We start from the raw sequence: 20,744 nt of genomic DNA on the forward strand, positions 1-20,744 counted from the left end.
TTTGCTCATAAAAATAATTTTAAATATCAATTAAAACGTTTCATTTCCAGTAGCAAAATAATTAAACTCTTGAGTTTGAGTTTTAGTATTTTTACGGAATTCTCATTTATGTTTTTGGTATGGTATTTGTTGCATTTTTTTTGACGCAAATTCTACAAATTTCTGGCATTGTCAAACGGTCACATTGACTTCGAGAAAACTCGTGAAATTGTAAAAACAAGCAGAAAACTACAATTTAATTATTGCCAACACAGTAAATAACTTTAAATAAATATGTCATTGTTTGGAGCGTTAATGGGCGATTTTGATGATGATCTCGGATTCATGAAGTAAGTTAAAATATGCGCTGTTGAGTGCTGTGGGTGTGGAAAAGTTTCGTGTAAAGAGTACTTAGTGCTTATGTGCAAGTACTAAAGTTCATTGAAAAGTGTTGATAGTGCGGTTGAAATTGCAAAATGCATGCTATTTGTGAGGGTGCTCCGTTAGGCAATGAAAAGTAAATCTTAATATACATGGCTATGTGCGTTTGCGTTTACACAATACATACAAATTAGATTTTCGTTAGCTGTTATGTGCGAGTGTGTGTGTATGTGTATATGTGTGTTTGTATGGGTGCGCAGCATGCCAGCGTAAAAAGAAGTGCACGGAATTAATCGATTATTTCGATTGCTAATCTTATTTTAAGGACAATGCTATGTTTAATATTAAAGCATAGTACAATAAATGCAACTATATATATACAGTTAGGGTTATTTAAATTAAATTGAAAGGCGGATGATTGTTCTTTATAAACATGACTTTGCTTCGCAGTTTTATCGACCGCATCCATTGCAGCTTATTGTAACAGAGCTGCCACCTAACTATAATTGAAAAACAGCTGTTTGCTTTTATAAACAAGGTAGCTTAGCGCTATTATTCATTTGATGGTATCACGTCTTTTATTTTATCGTAGTCAACAGTGCCATGTCAATGTTGTAAGTAATGTTTGTTTGTCTGTTTTCAATATTTGGAATATTCACCATAGTTTATTAAATATATTTGGCATACATTCGTTATGAAACGAAAGGGAAATTCTCTTCGCAGGAAATCGATAAACGAGAATCAAGAAATGAATCCTAAGTTAATACTTCTAAAAAAATTGGCATTGGTAGACTCACTAATTAAGTATTTACTTCTACCCCTTTAGCAATCACATGAACCATCACATGAACGCAATGAATATGCAAATGCGGTCAATGAATCGCTTGATGAATTCCTTTATGCCCGATCCGTTCAGTATGCTCGCTCCATCCCCATTTGATCCGGGATTCCAGCAGGGCGCCCTTATGGAACGCAGTCAACAGGCCATGGCTCCTATGGGCGGAGGACTCTTTGGTTTTCCACCAATGCCTAGTTTCAATCGCTTGCTTAATGGTGCTGGTTCGTATAACTTGGAACTGCAAGCTTTAGAATTGTGATATAACTGATGATTTTTTCATGATTTAGATATGGGCGCCACTAATGGCGCTTCATTTTGCCAAAGCAACGTCATGACCGTATCAACTGGTCCGGACGGACGTCCTCAGATCTATCAGGCTAGTAGCAGCACCAAAACTGGGCCAGGCGGAGTGCGAGAGACACGCAAGACCGTTCAGGATTCGCGTACAGGTGTGAAGAAAATGGCCATTGGCCATCATATTGGCGAGCGTTCGCATATTATCGAAAAGGAGCAGGATCTACGCTCTGGCCAGTTGGAGGAGCGTCAGGAATTCATCAATCTGGATGAGGAGGAGGCCGAGCAATTTGATCGCGAGTTCACAACGCGTGCCAATCGTGGAGTCATGCCACATGGTGGTCATCGCGGTGGCATGCGCGCTATACAGGCTCCAGTATCGAGCGGTTCGACTGTAACTATTGAGCCACTGGATGATGATGATGATGATGATTGTGTGATCCAAGAGCCATCGCACTCGGGTCGACCCGCATTGCCAGCGCCGCCAACAGCTCCACACGGCAGGTGAGTCGACTCGACACGACCAGAAAACGCATGAATGTTCTTAACAGGTGTTTGGGGGTCGGTAATTAGTGAGCTGCTTAGCTTCCGTTTGACACTTGACACGTATGTTAACCTTATAACTAATTAACAGATCTGGTATTCTGGATTTGTCTGCTGTGGCCTTTTGAACATTGTTATTTAGATGAAGTTAATACATTGAATTAGTTGACTTAATCGATATATGGCGTCCATTGCAGACAAATCTAGGTGCTATAGGTAGGCTGTTCCCTTTTTTGTACCCTCTCTAAATTAAACGTTTGTATTTACTTGCAGATATACTAATTACTAAATCAAGCAAAAAGTACATACAGTATATTTTACTATCGAATACAAATAAATATATTTATATCAGACAGATATATCTATATAAATATATATAAACATAATGCATATATATCAGAGTCCAAGCTAATACAGAACAATTGCATATTTATAAATATAAATTTCTGCTTTTACATTCTAACAACGTTAATAACTAATGACAAAAAAGATAATCAAAAAAGAGAACAATTTGAGGTAGGCGGCAAGCAATTTGTAATTACTACATATACCTTGATTTGCAACTTTTTCCATTTTTTATCAACCAATGTACAAATTATTTGAGTATTTTAATTTTTGATTCATGCACATACATTCATAAGCATTCGTTACGTTACGTAGACTGCAGTCCTGCGTAAGATCCTAATCGCGTTTCGATACTTTTGCGATGCTACGTAATACATAAGGAGCTTCTATTACTACCAAATAGTAACACACAATTAATGTGATCCTCGACACTCGCCAAATGTATTGTTGTAATCTCTTTTAAATTTTCTTCGAATCGATTCCATACAACGACGACAACAACAGCGACACAGCAGCAACAACATCTTCGCCTCATCGCAACGCCGCAATTATCACAAGTCCAGCGCCGTCATCACCCACAGTCTACGGCGTTACAAATAATAACTATTTGGGCGGAAACGGAAATGCATCGTCGTCGTCGCGTCGCGCCTACCTGCGTAACGCACAACATTTGGCCACGCCCCGTCGCCCACTGCGAACACCTTCGTCATCACCGTTGGCCACAGTTTCCAGCGCTAGTCACAGCATTGCCGGCTCGCCAAGGTTTGTTCGCATAAGCAAAACAAGACAACATCAACATCAACAGCAGCCAGCAACAACAAAATGATCTAAAACTATCCCACGAATAGGCCCCAGAGACTTGCCTAGCTTCCGCAAACACTAATTTGTAAATCAGTCCAAACTGAGAACCGTTAAGATCCAACGACTTCAACAATTCCTACATTAAAGAATTGTTGCTCTCTGTTTATACGTTTATTTCCTAATACGGCACTTTATTTGGCTCTAATCATAATTGCGCTTTTTCTTCAAAAACATTTACAAAATCAAAACAATCACAAAAAAAAAAAAATAATAATTGCCGTAGATTTATGATAAACAATACGTTTTTGAAATTTATATCTTAATTAACAATTCTCGCTCTATTTCTTCCTCCTCTCTCTATATAATAATGTATTTCAATTAAAATGCAGAGATTGGCGTTTATATAATTCGCGTTTCTATCGCAAGTAGAGACAAATTACACATACTCTACTACCGATATCACAATTAATAATCAAATACACATAAAATAAACCTATATATAAATATATGATATACTACTACCAAACCACAACGTAATTGAACAACGATCAGTGCCGTTAGACGCGATAAACCGTCAACGCTATCACATCCAATACTAACCCGTAACGGCGTTATGCGACGATTCCACATCCACAACTATGTCTTCTTCGCCTGCATCGTAGACTAGATTATCAACGCCTGCGACGCTAAACACACATCATCGTTACGTCACCGCAGCGCAACGCAAAGCAAAGCGACGCCTCATGTTACGTGTAAGGCCGCCAGCAAATCCCAGCTATGTACATAAAAATTCTACTACTCCTACTCTACTTAATACTACTACTACTACTACCACCTCTACTACTACACAAATTCTTTGTAAAGTAACTTTTAAATGACCAAATGAGGCGACGAGAACACGTGATCAGCATGTGTCACAATTGCCTTATTTGTGTATAACGTAAGCCTAAGAGTCTGATCCCCTATGAATCGTTTATACAACAATACTTTTAGTTCCAGTTGAAAGAGCAACACATGTATGGAAGATCTCAGTTGTCACTTATGCATTTTTGGTTGCCTTTTGAAAAATTCCATTACGTTTTTCGTTCGTTTAACTTGCGCATCTAATCATCGTTCCGTTACGTTACGCTACGCTACGTCACAATACAACCCAGTCAACCCAACTCAACGCAACGCATAATTGGTCAATGTAACGCACATTATCTCTACGCTACGACTACCACCACTATAACGTTTAACGTGATTACGAAAATGACGCTATCAAAATTAAAACGTTGTTGCTGTTGTTGCTGCTGCCGCTGCGATTTTGTTGTCTGTCGAGGGACTGCAACAACACATTTACTGCGTACCTCTCTCATATCAATCAGCTTTTGCCACTCTCGAAAGTCATTTGATCACAACCAATCACAAACATCCTCTCGCATCCGAATAACAAAACACTCTTTGCTCCCTCGCGCTCGCTCTCTTTCATCATTTTACCATTTACAATTTACGTTCGAATTGGCCTGTGTACGAATGTTTATATAGTATTATATATATGATGTATTATTATTCTATAAAACTCTTACGTTGTCATAATTTGTTTTGCATATTCTTCATTATTTGTGGCGTATAATCCAATTATTAATGTGCTCATATTTTGCTCTCTTTTCGTCAATTTGCAATTCTGCATCTGCAGTATACATCCACATCCCTATGCTGCAAATCACGCAGCCGCACGCCGTCAACAGCGTCTGAAGCACCATCACCATCATCATCAAGGCAATGGCAATGGAGGAACAACAGAAGAAGCAACTGAGCCCCGCATCAAATCGGCGAAGCGGAGCAACAAACCTCAATAATAAGCTATTTGAAGCAACCAGCATAATAGAATAACGCATACCTATGCAACATTACACCCCCAAACACACGGTTAATTTAGCCCCAAACTTCAAATTGGTCACATAAAAAAAAAAAACAAATCTGATAAAACATTCATACAGACATTATTTCACACTTATTATTACATTCTGCATTGCGATCTTTACAATTTTTGGCTTGACCAATCCATAAATCGTATATACATATATATATAATTTCCAAACAAAACTCATTTGAAATTATAATATTTTGTAAGAAATTGAAATAGTTTCTGCCGGCAACAGGCAGTCAACACTTTTTGATATCCTTTGTTTTTCCCCTGACATCACACACAATCACACACAGCGACACCAATACAATGTTAATGGAAATTTTAAGTTGTATTCAATATTAAAACAATATTTAAAGCAACGGCACCAATATGGATTTGGGCGTTTTGCAAATATTCTCAAGATTCTTTTAGTTAACTATTACTTAGTAGAATATAAGCAATCAATTTTGCAGCGATTGAAATCAATTTGATGAAGAGCTGAAGCCACCACTCTCCCCTCTCCAACCGCAAATACATTAAAAATTCAATAAATACATAAATATGTATACAAACATAAATACTATGTAATAATTAAGATATAAGTAAATGTTTATGTGAATTTAATTAAACGAAAATACGCATATAGAGTAAATTTTAATCGTAGTTTAATATATATAATCTAATTTATTTAATTATCATTTGCGCTAATCAACCATCTCCATTTGCGTCTCCTCCGATTCACGCCAATTGCGCTGCACCATTTCCACCAGCTGCTTCCACAGCAAAGTGCGTCGCATATAGTTTCCCAGACAGATCAGAATGAAGAGCCATGAGAGTCCCACATAGAAATCGGTCTGCCGATCGGGCACATTGATCAGTGGACCGTATTGGGTGTACTGCAGTAACGCGGGCACTATGCTCCTGGGATTCACGTATTTGATGTTGGTGTGACGCATTATGAACTTGGCATAGCTTATGTTGCCCGGATCCTGCCATGGCGGATCGTATTTGATCAACGGTCGCCCTTGATGGAAGATCATCAAAGTGGGCAGCGAAACAATGCCGAACTCTGCATTGAAACGAGTAAACTGAAAGGCATCGATGTAGGCCACCTTCAGCGTGGGAAACAAATGAGGCAAGAGATTGACGGCGGGTGCCACACGAGCGCACTCCAGGCTGGTGCGTGTGCAGAAGTGGACGACAACACAGCTGCCGTATTCGTGCCGCTTGGTCGCATTACCAATGGGTTTCAGCAGATTGACAATGTCCTTGGCCGATTTCATGATCAGCAATTTCTCCAATGGAAGCCCAGTGATGTTATGCAACTGTGGAGTTAATTCCTGTTGCAGGCATCTTATCAACAAGGGAGGTTTGCGCTGTTGTGGCAGCTCTGTCAGATGCAAAATGTGCTCGTCACCGGGCGCACAGGTATGGCGCTCACTCATCAAAGCGTACGAGTCAAATGAGTAACGACATCCACCGCGCAACCCTTGACCTTGAGCTGCACTGGGAGCAGCTGACGATCCTGTGCCATTTGAGTGTATTTTGAGCCCCAGATATTGTAGAGCGTTAAACAAGCCGGACAGCTCTGCGCTGGCCAATGTGGCGCAAAGTCCTATTATACATAAAATATATATACAATTCCTTTTGGATTACATTATTATGCTTACCAAATATTAAGAATATAAATAATTTTGCATTTCCATGCATTTTTTTGTTTTGATAGACTTCAGTGTGACTGTATTTGGGTAGCAGTGAAAATAACATGGGTTGTATTCAAAAGAATACTAGATTTGTGAGCATGCGGACAAGAGCTGATTGGTATAATGAGAAGCTCACTGATATACAACTCAAAAAAGGCGCATTTCGACAGAACCATTTGAAATAATAAATAAAGGAAACAGTTATTAGCGAAAGTTGATGTGCTATAGTTGATAGTTCTGTGTTGCAATTACATATGCTCATAAGCCCAGCAAACACAGCGTTATTACTAGTAACCGGACACGTTGCTTGATGCGGGTATGCTCAGCTTTGAGCACAAATAAAATAATAATAATAAATAATTGACAGCCAAATATCATAGTTAGGCATATTTTTGTGCGAATATAATAAAGCGGAGGGTCGAGGAATTTCAGCTCAAGGGATGGCTGTTGCTGCTCAAGCCGAACCGCACTGGTTGTACTTTATTTTCTTTACGTTTTTAAAACCAACCGGCAACATCAATTTATCATGCTGAAGTGGTGTCCATATAAGCGGAAGTTGTAGTACAAGTTGCCTGCTCAGGGCCAACCAGGCGTATGCACAACGACAACAAGAATTGCAACTACACTTATACATACATATGTACTTACTGTATATGAACAGAAATGGGGTGACCTTTTGTGGGCGCCACTTTTTGCTTCTTTATTTTTTTGGGGGGTGTTACAACTATTTTCAACATTGTGCACACATTTCATTCATTGAGTGCATGTTGAGCATATTTACAACTAGTTAAAGGCCAACAACAAGAACAACAACAAGAACTGCAATAATAAGAGCAAGTGCTGTTAAAAGACACTTTATGCGCTTTTATGAGATTTTATGGAGCATTTTAAAATGTCAGTCGCTGCGTTTGACTCAAAATGCCTTAATAATTATGTTCTTGGTCTGCTTTTGAGCTAAAGGCGCACTTGCTGACGTTTCGCATTGGCAATCGAATGAATTCAATTGAACATTATTTTTTCATTTTCCTCCCAATGCCAACTTATTTACAACTCCGATTCAAGCATCGATAAAGTGTTGGGGGAGGATAGGGACGTGGGCTATCGGCAAAAACGGAAGTATTCCGGTTGTTTGTATTCGTGAGACTTTCAATAGTTCTTGGACCAGTCGCCAAGACCAAGACGAAGACGAAGACGAAGACGAAGTCGAAGTCCACAACTCCAACTAGAAGTGCAAGTCGTCGAACTTTTTGCAGGCCCTAAGCACTCGATATGTGACGACGACAGCAGCAACAAAAACAACAACAACACTATGAACAGAGAACGGCGATGGCTGCGCTTTTCCTTCAACTGATAAAGATAAGACCAAGGAGTTGAGTGCTCTGCAAGCGGTCTCCAAGCAAACTTTGTCAGCCTTTTGCGGTTGCTGTGCGTCGCCTCTCAACTTGGCCAGCATTTTGTGACAATTTATATTCTATGCTCTGGCGTTTGCTTTCAACAAATCGAAAAACTATTAAATTGGGCTCTCAGCCAGCCAGACGCAAAAATACTAAAAGAAATGCAGTTTCCAATCTAAAGACAAGTCGATGTTTATATACTCTACTATTTAAATATAAGTTGTACAGACAACTAGACAATCACATTAATTGTTTTGTTTAAAGGATATAATGCACCTAAAAGTGTAGCGAACCCAATTGTAGAGTATGCTTGGTAGAAATTTTACTGGTTGACAGTCACGCGATTTGGCCATGGTTTGGCACATTTCGATATCGCTGCAACTTTTCACCTTTTGCACGCCGTTGACAGGCCTTCGACGGCGTCTTGTTAATTGGATGGGAGTGACCGCGTGTGGCTAAGGCAACGGAAATGGCAACGCCAACAGCAAATCTGAGATAACATCTCAATGTAAACCATGCGGATGCAGACTCTGGTGTAACCTCAATAGCCAGCGCCTAATGGTATGCAACAGCTTTATGCTATGCAAACATGGTTTAACACCCCACACGCTTCTTATCACAGCATCTGTAAATAAATGCAAGCCACTGAGTGGCAGCAGTACAGAAAAAAAGAGAAAAATTGGGGGTGAAATAAAATGGTATCTAAGCTTGGTATCCCATATTGGGCATTGAAGTGGGCCAGCGTATCCTGGCAACGCTTTGGATTCCGCCTCATGACGGCGGATGACACTAAACTAATTAAAAGTTTTCGGCCCAGACCCAGGCTAACCCATATGGCAATGGGTTCGACTCGCAGCATTCTAGAAAGATGGCATAAATTACGCATTGAAATCACGTAAATGTTGGCAAATTTAATCAGCATAACATCACTGTGCGGCCACTAAACAAAAATTAAATTTATCAACATAACCAAATAAAGGCAGCCAACAAAAAAAAACGATATGAAGAGAAGAAGACCTCACAATGACTAACTCGACCATTAGATACCCTGAGTAGTCAAATGTCTATTTATATTTTTGGATTTATTATTTACGACTACTTAATTTGAATTTAATTTATATGTTGGATACCATACAAATTAGTTATAATGATTATAATAAAATTTGCTCAAACATATGCTAAGAAGTGTGAATATAGCGAATGAGAGATTATTTCAATATAGTTTTAATTTGTTAGTTTAATTGTAATTTTGAACTTATTTAACTTCATTGTAAATGCTGAATTAAAGTAAGTTTCTAATAATCTGTTAATTTAAATTAAAAACTATAAAATTTCTTGAATTTTATTAAAACAAATGTTCAAAATATATTTATGATAAAAATATTCAAAATGTATTTAAGAATTAAAATGTTAAATGCATTTAGAATATTTGTTGTAAATTTCATTTTGAAGGTTGAGCAAAAATAAGTATCTTATAATCTTTCAATTCGTATTGCTATAAAACAATTTCTTGTATCCGATCAGATGCATATTATTCTGCTTATTATACCTTATTGCTTTTCGATTGTAGGATATTTAGCAAAAAAAAAGAACTCTTAGTGTCAACGGGACAAAAAATTTGCACAGAACTACGTGACTTCAATTTCTCACTCAGCCGCAGTTTGCTCGTAACGTCGACTGGCCACAAAGGTGTATCTGTGTATCCTATGTATTGTGTGCTTTTATGTGTGTGTGTCTGTGTAAGTGTGTTTTTTGGTTAGTTTTTGCCGGCCCGCTTTTGTCCTTCCACCTTCCGGCCTGGCCGCCTGAGCACAACTTTTAATCCTTTGCACTTTTGTCAATGTCAGACGAGATGGTCAATGACAAACACGAAAACGAAGTAGAAAAACCAAAACATGAAAAATGCCAACAGAACGGAAGTCAATGTTTATATGCCCTTACCAGATGTCCAGATTGGACCTTGTGATATAATATACTTTATGTATATAATTCAGATTGTTGGACTTAGCTGGTATCAAATATTGTAGTTCTTTACACTTCGAAATATTTTAAAATTGTTTATTAAAATAATAATATTCCTTTTAAACATTAACAATATTTCACTTTATTCCCAACTTACTACGTATTTAGCTGAATATAAATTTCGGGTGACATTTGCAATTTGCAAGGCGAATGCTCATTCGTATTGGGAAATAGTTTCCACCGCAATGACATTTCAGTTTGTGCTGTCGAGAAAAAAAACAGGGCATCCAATAAAATTAATTGATTTTGAGGTTTTTCCATTTGCCGTGTGTCGATCGATTTTGATTTTTGCCTCAACCATTTACCGTGTTTGACAGACAGGTTTGGCCAATAGATTAAAGTGATTTTGCTTATCCAATATCGTAAAAGTGCTTTATGTGGGATAAACGAATATTGATATTTGAAATGTTACCAATGCTCGGCATTGAAATGAAGAATATGGGATTTCCATTGAATGCATATGTTATTTTTATTTTTTTATTTATCGCAATTTAATATTATTTTAACTTTTTTATTTAAATATTCTACATGAAGTTTTGCCAACTTTTTTATTTACTTTGAACGACATTAAAGCTCAGTGAGACACGATTATGACTCCATTCAGTGTCAATTTGATGTCAAGCTTGTCTAGTTGTCTGCCTCTCTGTCTATACGCCACCTCTTCTCTTTTTTCTTTCTCTATCGCTTTCTCTTTCGCACTCACCACCAGCGAATGTCTGCGCTCTCTACGCCGCTCGAATTATCAATTATGTGTTGCGTTGGCATTGCGAGTCCCGTGTCCGAGTGCTGTAAACTTGGCAATTTATTTGCACCGGAAACTCAACATAAATCAAACTAATTTCTCCAGGGATTTTTGAACAAGTTTCAATGTGTCGCTCGGCTGCTGTTTTGCTGCTGCTGTCTGTGTGCGAAGCTGGTTCTTGCTTTTGTTGTTGTTCTTGTTGATGTTGCTTTTGTTGCCATTGATCTGGTTGTTGTTGGGCACGTGTTTGGGGCATAGCAAATTGAATTTGTCGCGCCATGTTGCATAATTTGGAGCCCATTGTGCGTCTAATTGGCCGAAATGTGAGCGACCAACGTGGAGTTGTCCATTTATGTTATGTGCTCGTCAACGAGTACATAGTATATACATTTGTATGAATGGAGTTGCTTAGACATAAGATGTCGTAGACATTCATACATATTCGAGTTTTGGTTACCTTTGAAGAATGGGTTTAGTTGCATGAGTTATTAAATAAGAAAAGATTCTCATCAATCAAATAAATTTAAATAAATAAAGTGATGTTGAAACGAGTAACAAGGACTTACTACGATAGCGTAGAGTGCTTGACTAACGAGTAACGATTTAGTAGCAAGCTATGAGTAAGGAGTACTTTATATGATAACAAGGAGTACTTTATGTTAAACAATTACAAATTCTAAAATAATTGTGAAAGCAAGGTAGGCCATATCATTTTTATTTAATGAAAAAGTTTATTGAACAGCTTCCAATTTTACTTTTAGATGACAATAAAAAGAATGTACCCATTGACATAATTATTGTCTTCAAAATTTATATTTTTTTTATTTCGAATAAGTTGTAGAGTCCTTATGTATAACAAGCTCTGATATATACAAAAGCATACAAAGATCAGACAGATATAATTTAGGTTTAAATATATGTTGCTTGCGATATGGTGCAGATAAATGAATATAGAATTATAGTTAACAAATATCTATAAATGTATGCAGAGTAGCGAGCTACAGTGGATACATCAGTTACCCACTTTATATAGAAAGAAAGAACGTGCTAAAATCAAGAATAAAATCTTTAATCAAGATTGTTTGTATGTCAAAATAGAACAAAGCAGCTTATTCTTAAATCAAGATCGAAAATCTAGATTGCGTATTCTTGAAATTTAAGATTATAATCTTGTTTCAAGAATGGAAAAATCTTAAGCCAAGAAGGCAGTTGTTTACTTTTTATACCCGCTACCCATAGGGTAGAAGGGTATTATAACTTTGTGCCAACAGGAAATGTATGTAACAGGTAGAAAGAGGCATCTCCGACCCTATAAAGTATATATATTCGTGATCAGCGTCAACAGCCGAGACGATATAGCCATGTCCGTCTGTCAGTCTGTGTGTCTGTGTGTCTGTCCGTCTGTCCGTATGAAACACTGGATCTCAGAGACTATAAGAGATAGAGCTATAATTTTTTTTTGACAGCATTTGTTATATTTGCACGCAGATCAAGCTTGTTTAAAATTTTTGCCACGCCCACTTCCGCCCCCGCAAATCAAAAAAATCGAATAACAAGCCTATTTTTAAAGCTAGAGGTTTTGGTTACGATCAGATAAAAATTGTGGAAGTTATTAAAGAAATACTTTTGTATGGGCAAAAGCGTCTACTTACTAGGGTCTGAGTTGCTTTGGCCGACAATCTGGTACATTGTGCCGTCTATGGTATATTTTGATACCGCAATATTTTGCCTTTACTAAAAATGGGTAGCGGGTATCTTACAGTCGAGCACACTCGACTGTAGCTTTCTTACTTGTTTTAATATTAGTTTACAATTATAGCACTTACCCCTTTTTATATACGAACCAACTAGAGTTTTTCTACTTATTAGGTTCTAAACATTTTAAGAAACATGAACAAAATTATTTTTATTATGTTTATATATAATATTATGTTTACGACCACTTAGACGTGCGTTTGGAGATTTGTGATATTCACAAGCCCATAGTTTCAAGCATGCATACACTGCTGCTGACTATTTTATTAACAGTTTAGCCATTAGAATTATAAACTATACTAGTGTTTTAATGTTTTGTGAAGGAAAATAGTTTTCGACATATATTACTCAAAAGTTGTTGTTTTCCACACACTTTTTCTACTTTGCTTAGTAGCCCTAATTTGATGAAAATACAACAATAATATTAAGATACTTACTATCAAAATTATCAGTTCTAGCGCGAAATGATTGATTTAGAGTCATCGAGCCAAGTGGGAGAATTACCACAAGAACCTAGCATTCCGTTGTTGGCTTTGTCTGAGTTCGAAGGCGGAAATCAACGTCCCACTTGGGATATAAATAGCGAGTGTATACGCGAGAAACGTTTATCGCTGTTGTCATTGATGCTATCGAGTTGGAAAGAGAATGCTGTAGATGATTTAACCTTAATATTGGGCTCAAGAAAGTTACGATGCAATCGCTTCATGTTTTTGTGCCACTCGAAATATGCTTTGAGGGAGCTCGCAAAGGGACGATGCGAACTTGTTTTACCCGAGGATCGAGTTTCGTGGAAAGGCTTAAAAGTCACTTGTGAATGGATGAAAAAGTCAAACGAATTGCTGGAGCTTCGCAACATTGCGTATCTGCTGTCAACTGCAATATTTCTGGAAATCGAACATTTGGTCAGACAGATTTGGTATTGCCTGGAATTGCCCGAAGAATTCCATGATGATCGGGCTTATATCGTGTCTCAAGACGTGCTAGATTTGCGCTCAATCAAGTGCTTACAGGGACTGGACACTATTATGCTTCATCGCATCCGTTGCTTTTTTTTGACCCTCGTTTCTAGTATTCAGTTTATTGAATTATGCGCTGAGCATGTCTGTGATCTCCTCAACTCTGATGAACTGGCGGTCAACAGTGAGAAGGAGGTTTTATTTGCTGCCGTTCGTTGGCTAACCCATGATTGGCCATCCAGGGCTGAGCATATTGGTGCCGTCATGCAGGTCATTCGCTTTCCGCTTCTACTAAGAAATGGTATTATAGAATTACGCCGGCCAACAGATGATCAAGTTCTCAATCTGGTTATCGCACATCCCGAGTTTCAGAGGGTTAGACGACATGGACTGTAATTGCCACTAAATTTTATCTTTTTGCTAACACTAATTATTCTGAATCCACAGCTCTGACTTCTGTAATATTTGCTGTAATAATGACACTGAAATCTATAAGCAGCACTGCGGGTCCCTTAAATCAAAGCCATCTCGGCGATTGTTCATCTGCCATGACTTGTGCACCTATCACAGGCACCACGACGATAAATCCCTCGGTGATTTCACCTACAAGCATTTTATCGACTATTTAGAAGTCCTGCAAAAATCTCCCAAGTCTTGGAAATGCTTAAAGGCAGAAGAAATTCCATTCACTTTTGAATGAAGTTTAGAAGTCAACTTTACTATAATTTTTATAATATTTATATACAGTATAATTATTTTTAATTTAAATACAATCAATCAATACAAATCAATAATCTTGCGTCATGCGGAATAATATAATTTACTTGTTTCTTATTGTACTAAACTTTCAGCCAACTTATTGCTATAAATTTTCATTCACTCTTATTTCAACAATAACTACAATTTTATTTATATTCATTCATTTATATTCAGTGTTGTATTTTATATGTAGTAGCATATAGAAATGACATTTGGTATATTTTAGTATATTACTTAGTATATATTTTAATAAGAAGCGTAATTTTGAAGCTATGTACATACAATAGCAACTATAGCTTAACTGCTTTCTCGAAATTTTGTGGCGATCAGATAAAATTGTAAAAGTTATTTAAGAAAAACTTTTGCATGGGCATAAATGCATACATACTACGGGACTTATATGGGATATGGTATATTTTGCACTGTATGGTATATTTTAAATATAGTACTATATAAAAATGCAATAAATAGTATTTATTATATAATATAAGTATTTTTGGTATTTGATATTTTAAATAAAACTGCACTTTTTTTAGCCTTCTTGCTTGATATAATTTGTTTTTCCTTAATGACTATGTACATATATGATCGAAGCTATGACCGAAGATATGTAATACATTTCTTTCATTAAGAGGACTTAATGTGGATGGAATAATAAAATTGTTAATGAGCGCAAATTTGAACAAAATTCTCACGACAATAGCTCAAACCTCTGTAATATATTTTATGTTGTTTAACTACTTTTGAAAACTTTTCTTTTACATGATACACTACGTTAATGTACCTAGGTATAATGTAGTGGATGCCTCGGGTGAATATGTTTGCTGCTTGTTTTATTGCTATTTGTAATTTTCAAAACAATTTCCTCATCAGTTGCAACAACAACAACGACAATAACCGCACCAACTGCGAGAACAACAACTACAAAACACAACAGCAACAAAAAAGAGATGGAAAAAAATGAAAACATGAAGAATACATAAGTGCAACCACATCGTCAACATCATCGTCATCTCGTTGCCGTGTTTTGGTTTCGTTGCTCGCGGCGCTTCTTGTGCGCTCAACCACGTTTCCCCCTTCCCCCCAACCTGCCACCATCCCCATTCCTTTCCTTTTTACCATATCTGCTTCCCTCGGCAGTGCAATATTCGCATCCTGTTGAAAACACCTGCCCTCAACAGCAAATTGAAACTGCTCTGCGGCCAAAGGAGAAGATGTCTGCTAAGTTGCTAAACGATATTGCCACGCAGCTGTTGCAGCTGTTTTTTTCGTTTGTTTTGTTGTGGTTGTTGTTACTTCCGCCTAATGATGCTCGCCTAATAAATGCAAAATCAGCGATGCAGCTTTCGATTCAGCGACAAATTTAAATAATTAATAACACTCGCTGGAGAAACACTTAAGTGTGATGAAATCTTGACTGATCATGTCAACTGTGCGTATGAGTTATATAAAATATGTATTTATGATACCCGCACAAAAATTATGCTCATAAACTTAAGAAACTTTTATTCAAAAAAAAAATAACGCAATTACTTATAATGGCAATAAAAATAACAATATTTTCGAGTTTTTTACTTTAAATGGTGATTGATTATATCAATGATATATATATAAAATATGTATATGCTGCTAGGATTCAATATGCTCGTTCATATGTAAATTTTATTCAAAAATATATCTGCATTTTTCGTAGTTTAAATACAACTGCAATGAATATGCAACTTTTCATAAAAACATCGGTAACTCAATATTTTTGAACACTCTGTTGTGCGTTTATCTCAAAATTTGCCTACTAACTAGGAATTTAACAAAAATCAGCAAAATGCTGTTGCATGCAATGTATTCAATTTAAATTCCAATTTTTGATTTGCATAATATTTTATTATCCTAGACGTGCAATAACACAGAATATCTAAAACTCACATTAATTCGTTTCAGTTCAACACCCTCAGTCATTATCAAAATTCATAAAGCGGGATAATTTCCTTTGTCGGTCACATAAATAAAAAATTAAAGAGAGCACTAATGCTCTCTCTCTCTCTTTTTCTCTCTCTCTCTCTCTCTCTAACGATACACAAATAATACTGATTGCAATAAATAATACGAAAGATTTAATCGAGTTTGCTCGACTGTGAGATACCCGCTAAACATTTTCAATAAAAGCAAAACAGTGCGGTATTATTCTTAAAATAAATTCTACATACTAAAATATACCAAATGATATATATGGTATATCGATATACTATTACATTTAAAATAATTTCCTTTGTCATAACTAGATAGAATTTTAATGTTGCTTTACTTAGCAATACACAAAAAATACACAAATGCAAATATAATATATGATTGCAGTAAATAAAAAAACATGTGTTGTAAAAAATATTTATTAACTGCTTTTGACTTACTCTTTAATTGTGAAGAGTATAATAACAGTAGAAATATAATAACAGATTTCGACAGCACTTTGTAATTATTATAAAATGATTTTTGAATGCCTTGAATATATTTTGGGCCATTCAACAATTTGTGAGCAATTAAAGTCGCATAATTTCTGGCTGCCCAAACATCGCATAGTTTGGGCTCTAGACGTGTCTGAGTCGCTCTATCTCTCTCTCTCTCTCTCTTTACCCTTCCCTTCCTTTCGCGCTTTGTCCCTGACATTGTTGGCGTTGGCTAAAAATTGCAATGTCATTGTTGCGAGACAGCGGGCGGTGCACACAAAAACCATGTGGCTAGTAATTCATTACCCCAACTGCCACACACACATATACACACACAGAGACACAGATACATATACAGATATATTTATGCACTAACACACGCAGGGCAATTGCACATGGCCGCCGACGCCATTTAATGTGCAAACAAAAGGCGTTGGCAACACAAAATACGAAAAAAATAGGAAAAAATAAATGGGAGAGTGAGAGAGAGAGAGAGAGAGAGAGAGAGAGAGTGAGAGATGTGAAATGCTTGTCCAATGTTATGAAGTATTTGTAAAGTGCAGACGGCGCACAATGGCCACAAAGAAACAAAAAAAAGGAGACAGAGAGTGGGAGAGAAAAAGAGAAAAGCTCGGCTGCTCTATGCTAAAAGTTAAAATAACGAACGATAATTAATGGAATGACAACATAAAGCAGGCAACAATTTCAACGGGTTTTCAATGCTCAGACGTTAGGCGTCTCTTCCTCCCTTCCCCGGCTGCGTCCCGCTCCCCAATGCAGCTGGGGCGTGTGAATGCTTATCGAAGCTTGGGTGCGAAAAAAAAAGATGAAGCGGAAGCAACGCCAATGTGAATACGAATACGAATACGAATGCGAGTACGAGTACGAGTACGAGTGTGTGAATGCGAATGTGAATGTGAACGGGAATGGCTTCTGGACAACCGGAAATGCATTGTTTCACGAGCAATTTCATTTTGGCATTTATTACGCGAGCAGCACAGAGACTGACTGAAGAGCCTGCTGAGCGGAGCAAGTCAAACGAGAGTTGAGGGAACTGCATTTTCATTAATGCAAAAGTAATCAAAATAATTAATTAAGACTCCGCTCTGGGGCGTGCTCAAGTATCTGCGGTATTTAGAGAGCAACTTGACCACATTTCCATCACTCCATTTTAATGATTTTTTTTAATTTGAATTGGATTTGATTTAAATTGGAAGTTCATAGGGAAGTTAGCTGAAAAGCAGGAGGGATTCAATAGAATGTAAGTACTTAAGTAAATTACGATTAACATATAGTAAAGCTGTTTTTTCTTAATACAATTTATAATTTGTAAATAAAAGATATAACTTTGTGCCTGCAGGCATCTCTGAATCTATAAAGTATATATGTACATATATACTTGATCGGCGTCCACAGCCGAGACGATCTAGCCATTTCAGTCTGACTTTCCATCTGTCCGTATGAAACACTGAATCTCAGAGATTATCAGAGATAGAGCCAACATTTTCTTTTCTAAAGCATTTGCACGCATATCATCACCCGCAAGCGTAATTGTTGGTACATACAATAATAAGTTTTTAAGATGCCTAAAAATTTGGTTGCGAAAAGGTAAAAATTGTAAACGTCATTTAAGAAATAATTTTATATGGCGAAAACCGCATGAGGGTGTTATTTGATTTTGGTGACAATTTGGTATATTTTACTCTATATAGTATATTTGGAATTCAGTGAAATATCTAAAGCAAAACAGTGCGGTATTATCTTTAAAATATACCAACCTGATGATCCACAAAGTACTATATGGTATATCGATAAAGTATAACATTCAACATATACCATAGAAATTAAAATATACCAGATTGTTAGGCAACGCAGCTAAGGCCCCATTGCAGTAGGTGTAATGCTGAAATATTTTTAAAAAAACATTTACAATTTTTAACCAATCGCAATAAAATTCTTAGAAATCATAAATACTATATTTATGTTATTATTGTCTCTTGACTTTAGCTTCACAATTACGTTTGTTATTCGATTTTTATCGACACGCTGGCAAACATAACAAGTGCTGTCGAAAAATTATATTTTTAGCTCTTATAGTACTTGACATGGCTAATCAGCTGGTGAAGCTGATCTATATAATTTATTTATAGGGTCGGAGATGCCTACTTCTGCCTGTTAAATAGATTTCCGGACGGCACAAAGTTATACTCGTATTACCCTATAGATAGCGAGTATCAAAACAAAATCACACACATTTAGCAAGTTGTAAACTATATACAAACTATAATTTATTAATATATAATAATAATATCAACGCTTATACATAAATAATAATATTTATTTATTTATTTACTATATTAAATATAGTATTTAATACAGCATTTAATTTTTAGAAAAAAGAGAGTACTGAGGCATTCGACTCGAAAATAATAATATAAAATATAATATAATATTAAAGCTTACGCACAAACACGAATTCCAATATTTTAAAGATTATTACAATTGAAAATGATTTTTTTGTTGTACATTTAATATCATAAATAGTTATGCACATTTCCGAATGAATATTTTACAATTTTTATTATAATTTCATACAATGTTCGTATGTGTATTGGCATGTTTACATCATTTTGATTACAAGAGGCCTCAATTTTTCATGTGCTTTGTTTTATGAGTTTGTTAACAATCGATTGAATGTTTTTTATGCTCACTCGCTTTTTTTGCCAGCCATTAGTCTATTGGTACAAGCAGGCGAATGTTGGCTTCGGGCGGTGCCACGCCCACCGTTCTCACACCCACTGCCAATAGGGGGCGGATAATAAATCATGTAGTTTGAAACCTATTGAAACAAGCAACGTTTATTCCTGGAAGCTTCTTCCCACACACACACACACACATTAATACGAGCTGGAGCCGCAGCTACTGTGATTCATTGCATTGGTAGCAGGTCAGTTGTCAGGAGGGGCAGAGGGAGAGGACTATTCTCACAGAAATAAACTGGATGATAAATAATAAGCAACAAAAGCCTGACAGTAACAATCACAGATTCCTGTGCGCAGTCTACATTTAAAAAAAAAGACGAAACAAAACAAATTAACAATGAACTTTGTGCGTTTGTGCGTAAGAGGGTGGAAGGATGTGTGGAGGGGTCCTTTGGGTGTCTGTTAGTTTGACCTGTGACTTAACCTTTTCATTTATCAATGCAAAGGGCCAAACAGACAATCAAATACATTAATTTAATGTGCCCACAATTCCCAACATCCCAATTTCGACACATGCTCATCAAGCATCAGACAAAGCCTGAAGTTTGCTTTTTCTCTTTTTCTCTCTCTCTCTCTCTCTGTCTCTCTCTTTACTTTCTAAGGTACACTCTTTACACCCCCGCTGCTCTGTTCTTCTCAGTTGGTATTTATCTTGATCGACCTGAGTGACACTTTTTGTACTGCTCCAAATTCAATTTGCTTTATTGATAACACACAATGAAAGGCAATATAACACAATAATAACAACAGCCGGGCAACAGATCTATAAATGTGAATCTACGGCGACTAGTTGATGCTCTTTAGCAGCTTTAGAGCTTTTTTCGTAAATTACAGTTCATCATTATATGTTACTATACAAAGTAAGACAGGTATTCAATTTATTTAAATATTATTGTAATACTAAAGTCATTTATTTATTTTTCCATTTTTCGTTTACTTTATAAATTAATTTCAATTACAATTTTGGTAATTATTTTCAAGTATGAATTAGATATGCCCCATTGTAGTGTAATAACAATGTGCTGAACATTTCAAAAAGAAAAAGCAACACAACACATCTCTGTGGCCTTTATCAGATTGTGGTCAGTGGACATATATCAAAGTGGCTGTGAAAATTTATGGACAACTTAGGAATTTC

At 36.5% G+C, this 20,744-nt stretch overlaps 3 protein-coding genes across 9 annotated transcripts; 2 read left to right on the plus strand and 1 right to left on the minus strand.

Moving 5' to 3' along the window:
- Positions 1 to 167: 167 nt before the first annotated feature.
- On the plus strand, positions 168 to 5,142 carry LOC132788910 (myeloid leukemia factor). 7 transcript variants are annotated; one of them, XM_060796588.1, is made up of 6 exons: positions 168 to 329; positions 1,187 to 1,419; positions 1,486 to 1,996; positions 2,885 to 3,142; positions 3,571 to 3,933; positions 4,860 to 4,997. In XM_060796588.1, the coding sequence occupies exons 1-5, from the start codon at positions 274 to 276 to the stop codon at positions 3,608 to 3,610; spliced, it is 1,098 nt and encodes a 365-aa protein (XP_060652571.1). In that variant the 5' UTR covers positions 168 to 273; the 3' UTR covers positions 3,611 to 3,933; positions 4,860 to 4,997. The 7 variants fall into 7 exon arrangements, with proteins under 7 accessions (XP_060652571.1, XP_060652565.1, XP_060652567.1 ...); XM_060796584.1 differs by lacking the exon at positions 168 to 329 and adding an exon at positions 962 to 1,119; XM_060796582.1 differs by lacking the exon at positions 3,571 to 3,933 and having other exon boundaries at positions 4,860 to 5,142.
- Positions 5,143 to 5,720: 578 nt separating this feature from the next.
- Positions 5,721 to 6,831, minus strand: LOC132788911 (uncharacterized). The gene is made up of 2 exons (XM_060796589.1): positions 6,743 to 6,831; positions 5,721 to 6,687 (listed from the first exon to the last, which is right to left on the minus strand). Exons 1-2 carry the CDS (start codon positions 6,780 to 6,782, stop codon positions 5,777 to 5,779), a joined length of 951 nt encoding a protein of 316 aa, XP_060652572.1. The 5' UTR covers positions 6,783 to 6,831; the 3' UTR covers positions 5,721 to 5,776.
- Positions 6,832 to 13,042: 6,211 nt separating this feature from the next.
- Positions 13,043 to 14,382, plus strand: LOC132789991 (kelch-like protein 2). Its single transcript, XM_060798374.1, has 2 exons — positions 13,043 to 14,036; positions 14,092 to 14,382. Exons 1-2 carry the CDS (start codon positions 13,153 to 13,155, stop codon positions 14,342 to 14,344), a joined length of 1,137 nt encoding a protein of 378 aa, XP_060654357.1. The 5' UTR covers positions 13,043 to 13,152; the 3' UTR covers positions 14,345 to 14,382.
- Positions 14,383 to 20,744: the final 6,362 nt, after the last annotated feature.

This window comes from Drosophila nasuta, chromosome 3 (genome assembly GCF_023558535.2).
Source record: "Drosophila nasuta strain 15112-1781.00 chromosome 3, ASM2355853v1, whole genome shotgun sequence".
Classification (NCBI taxonomy): Eukaryota; Metazoa; Arthropoda; class Insecta; order Diptera; family Drosophilidae; genus Drosophila; species Drosophila nasuta.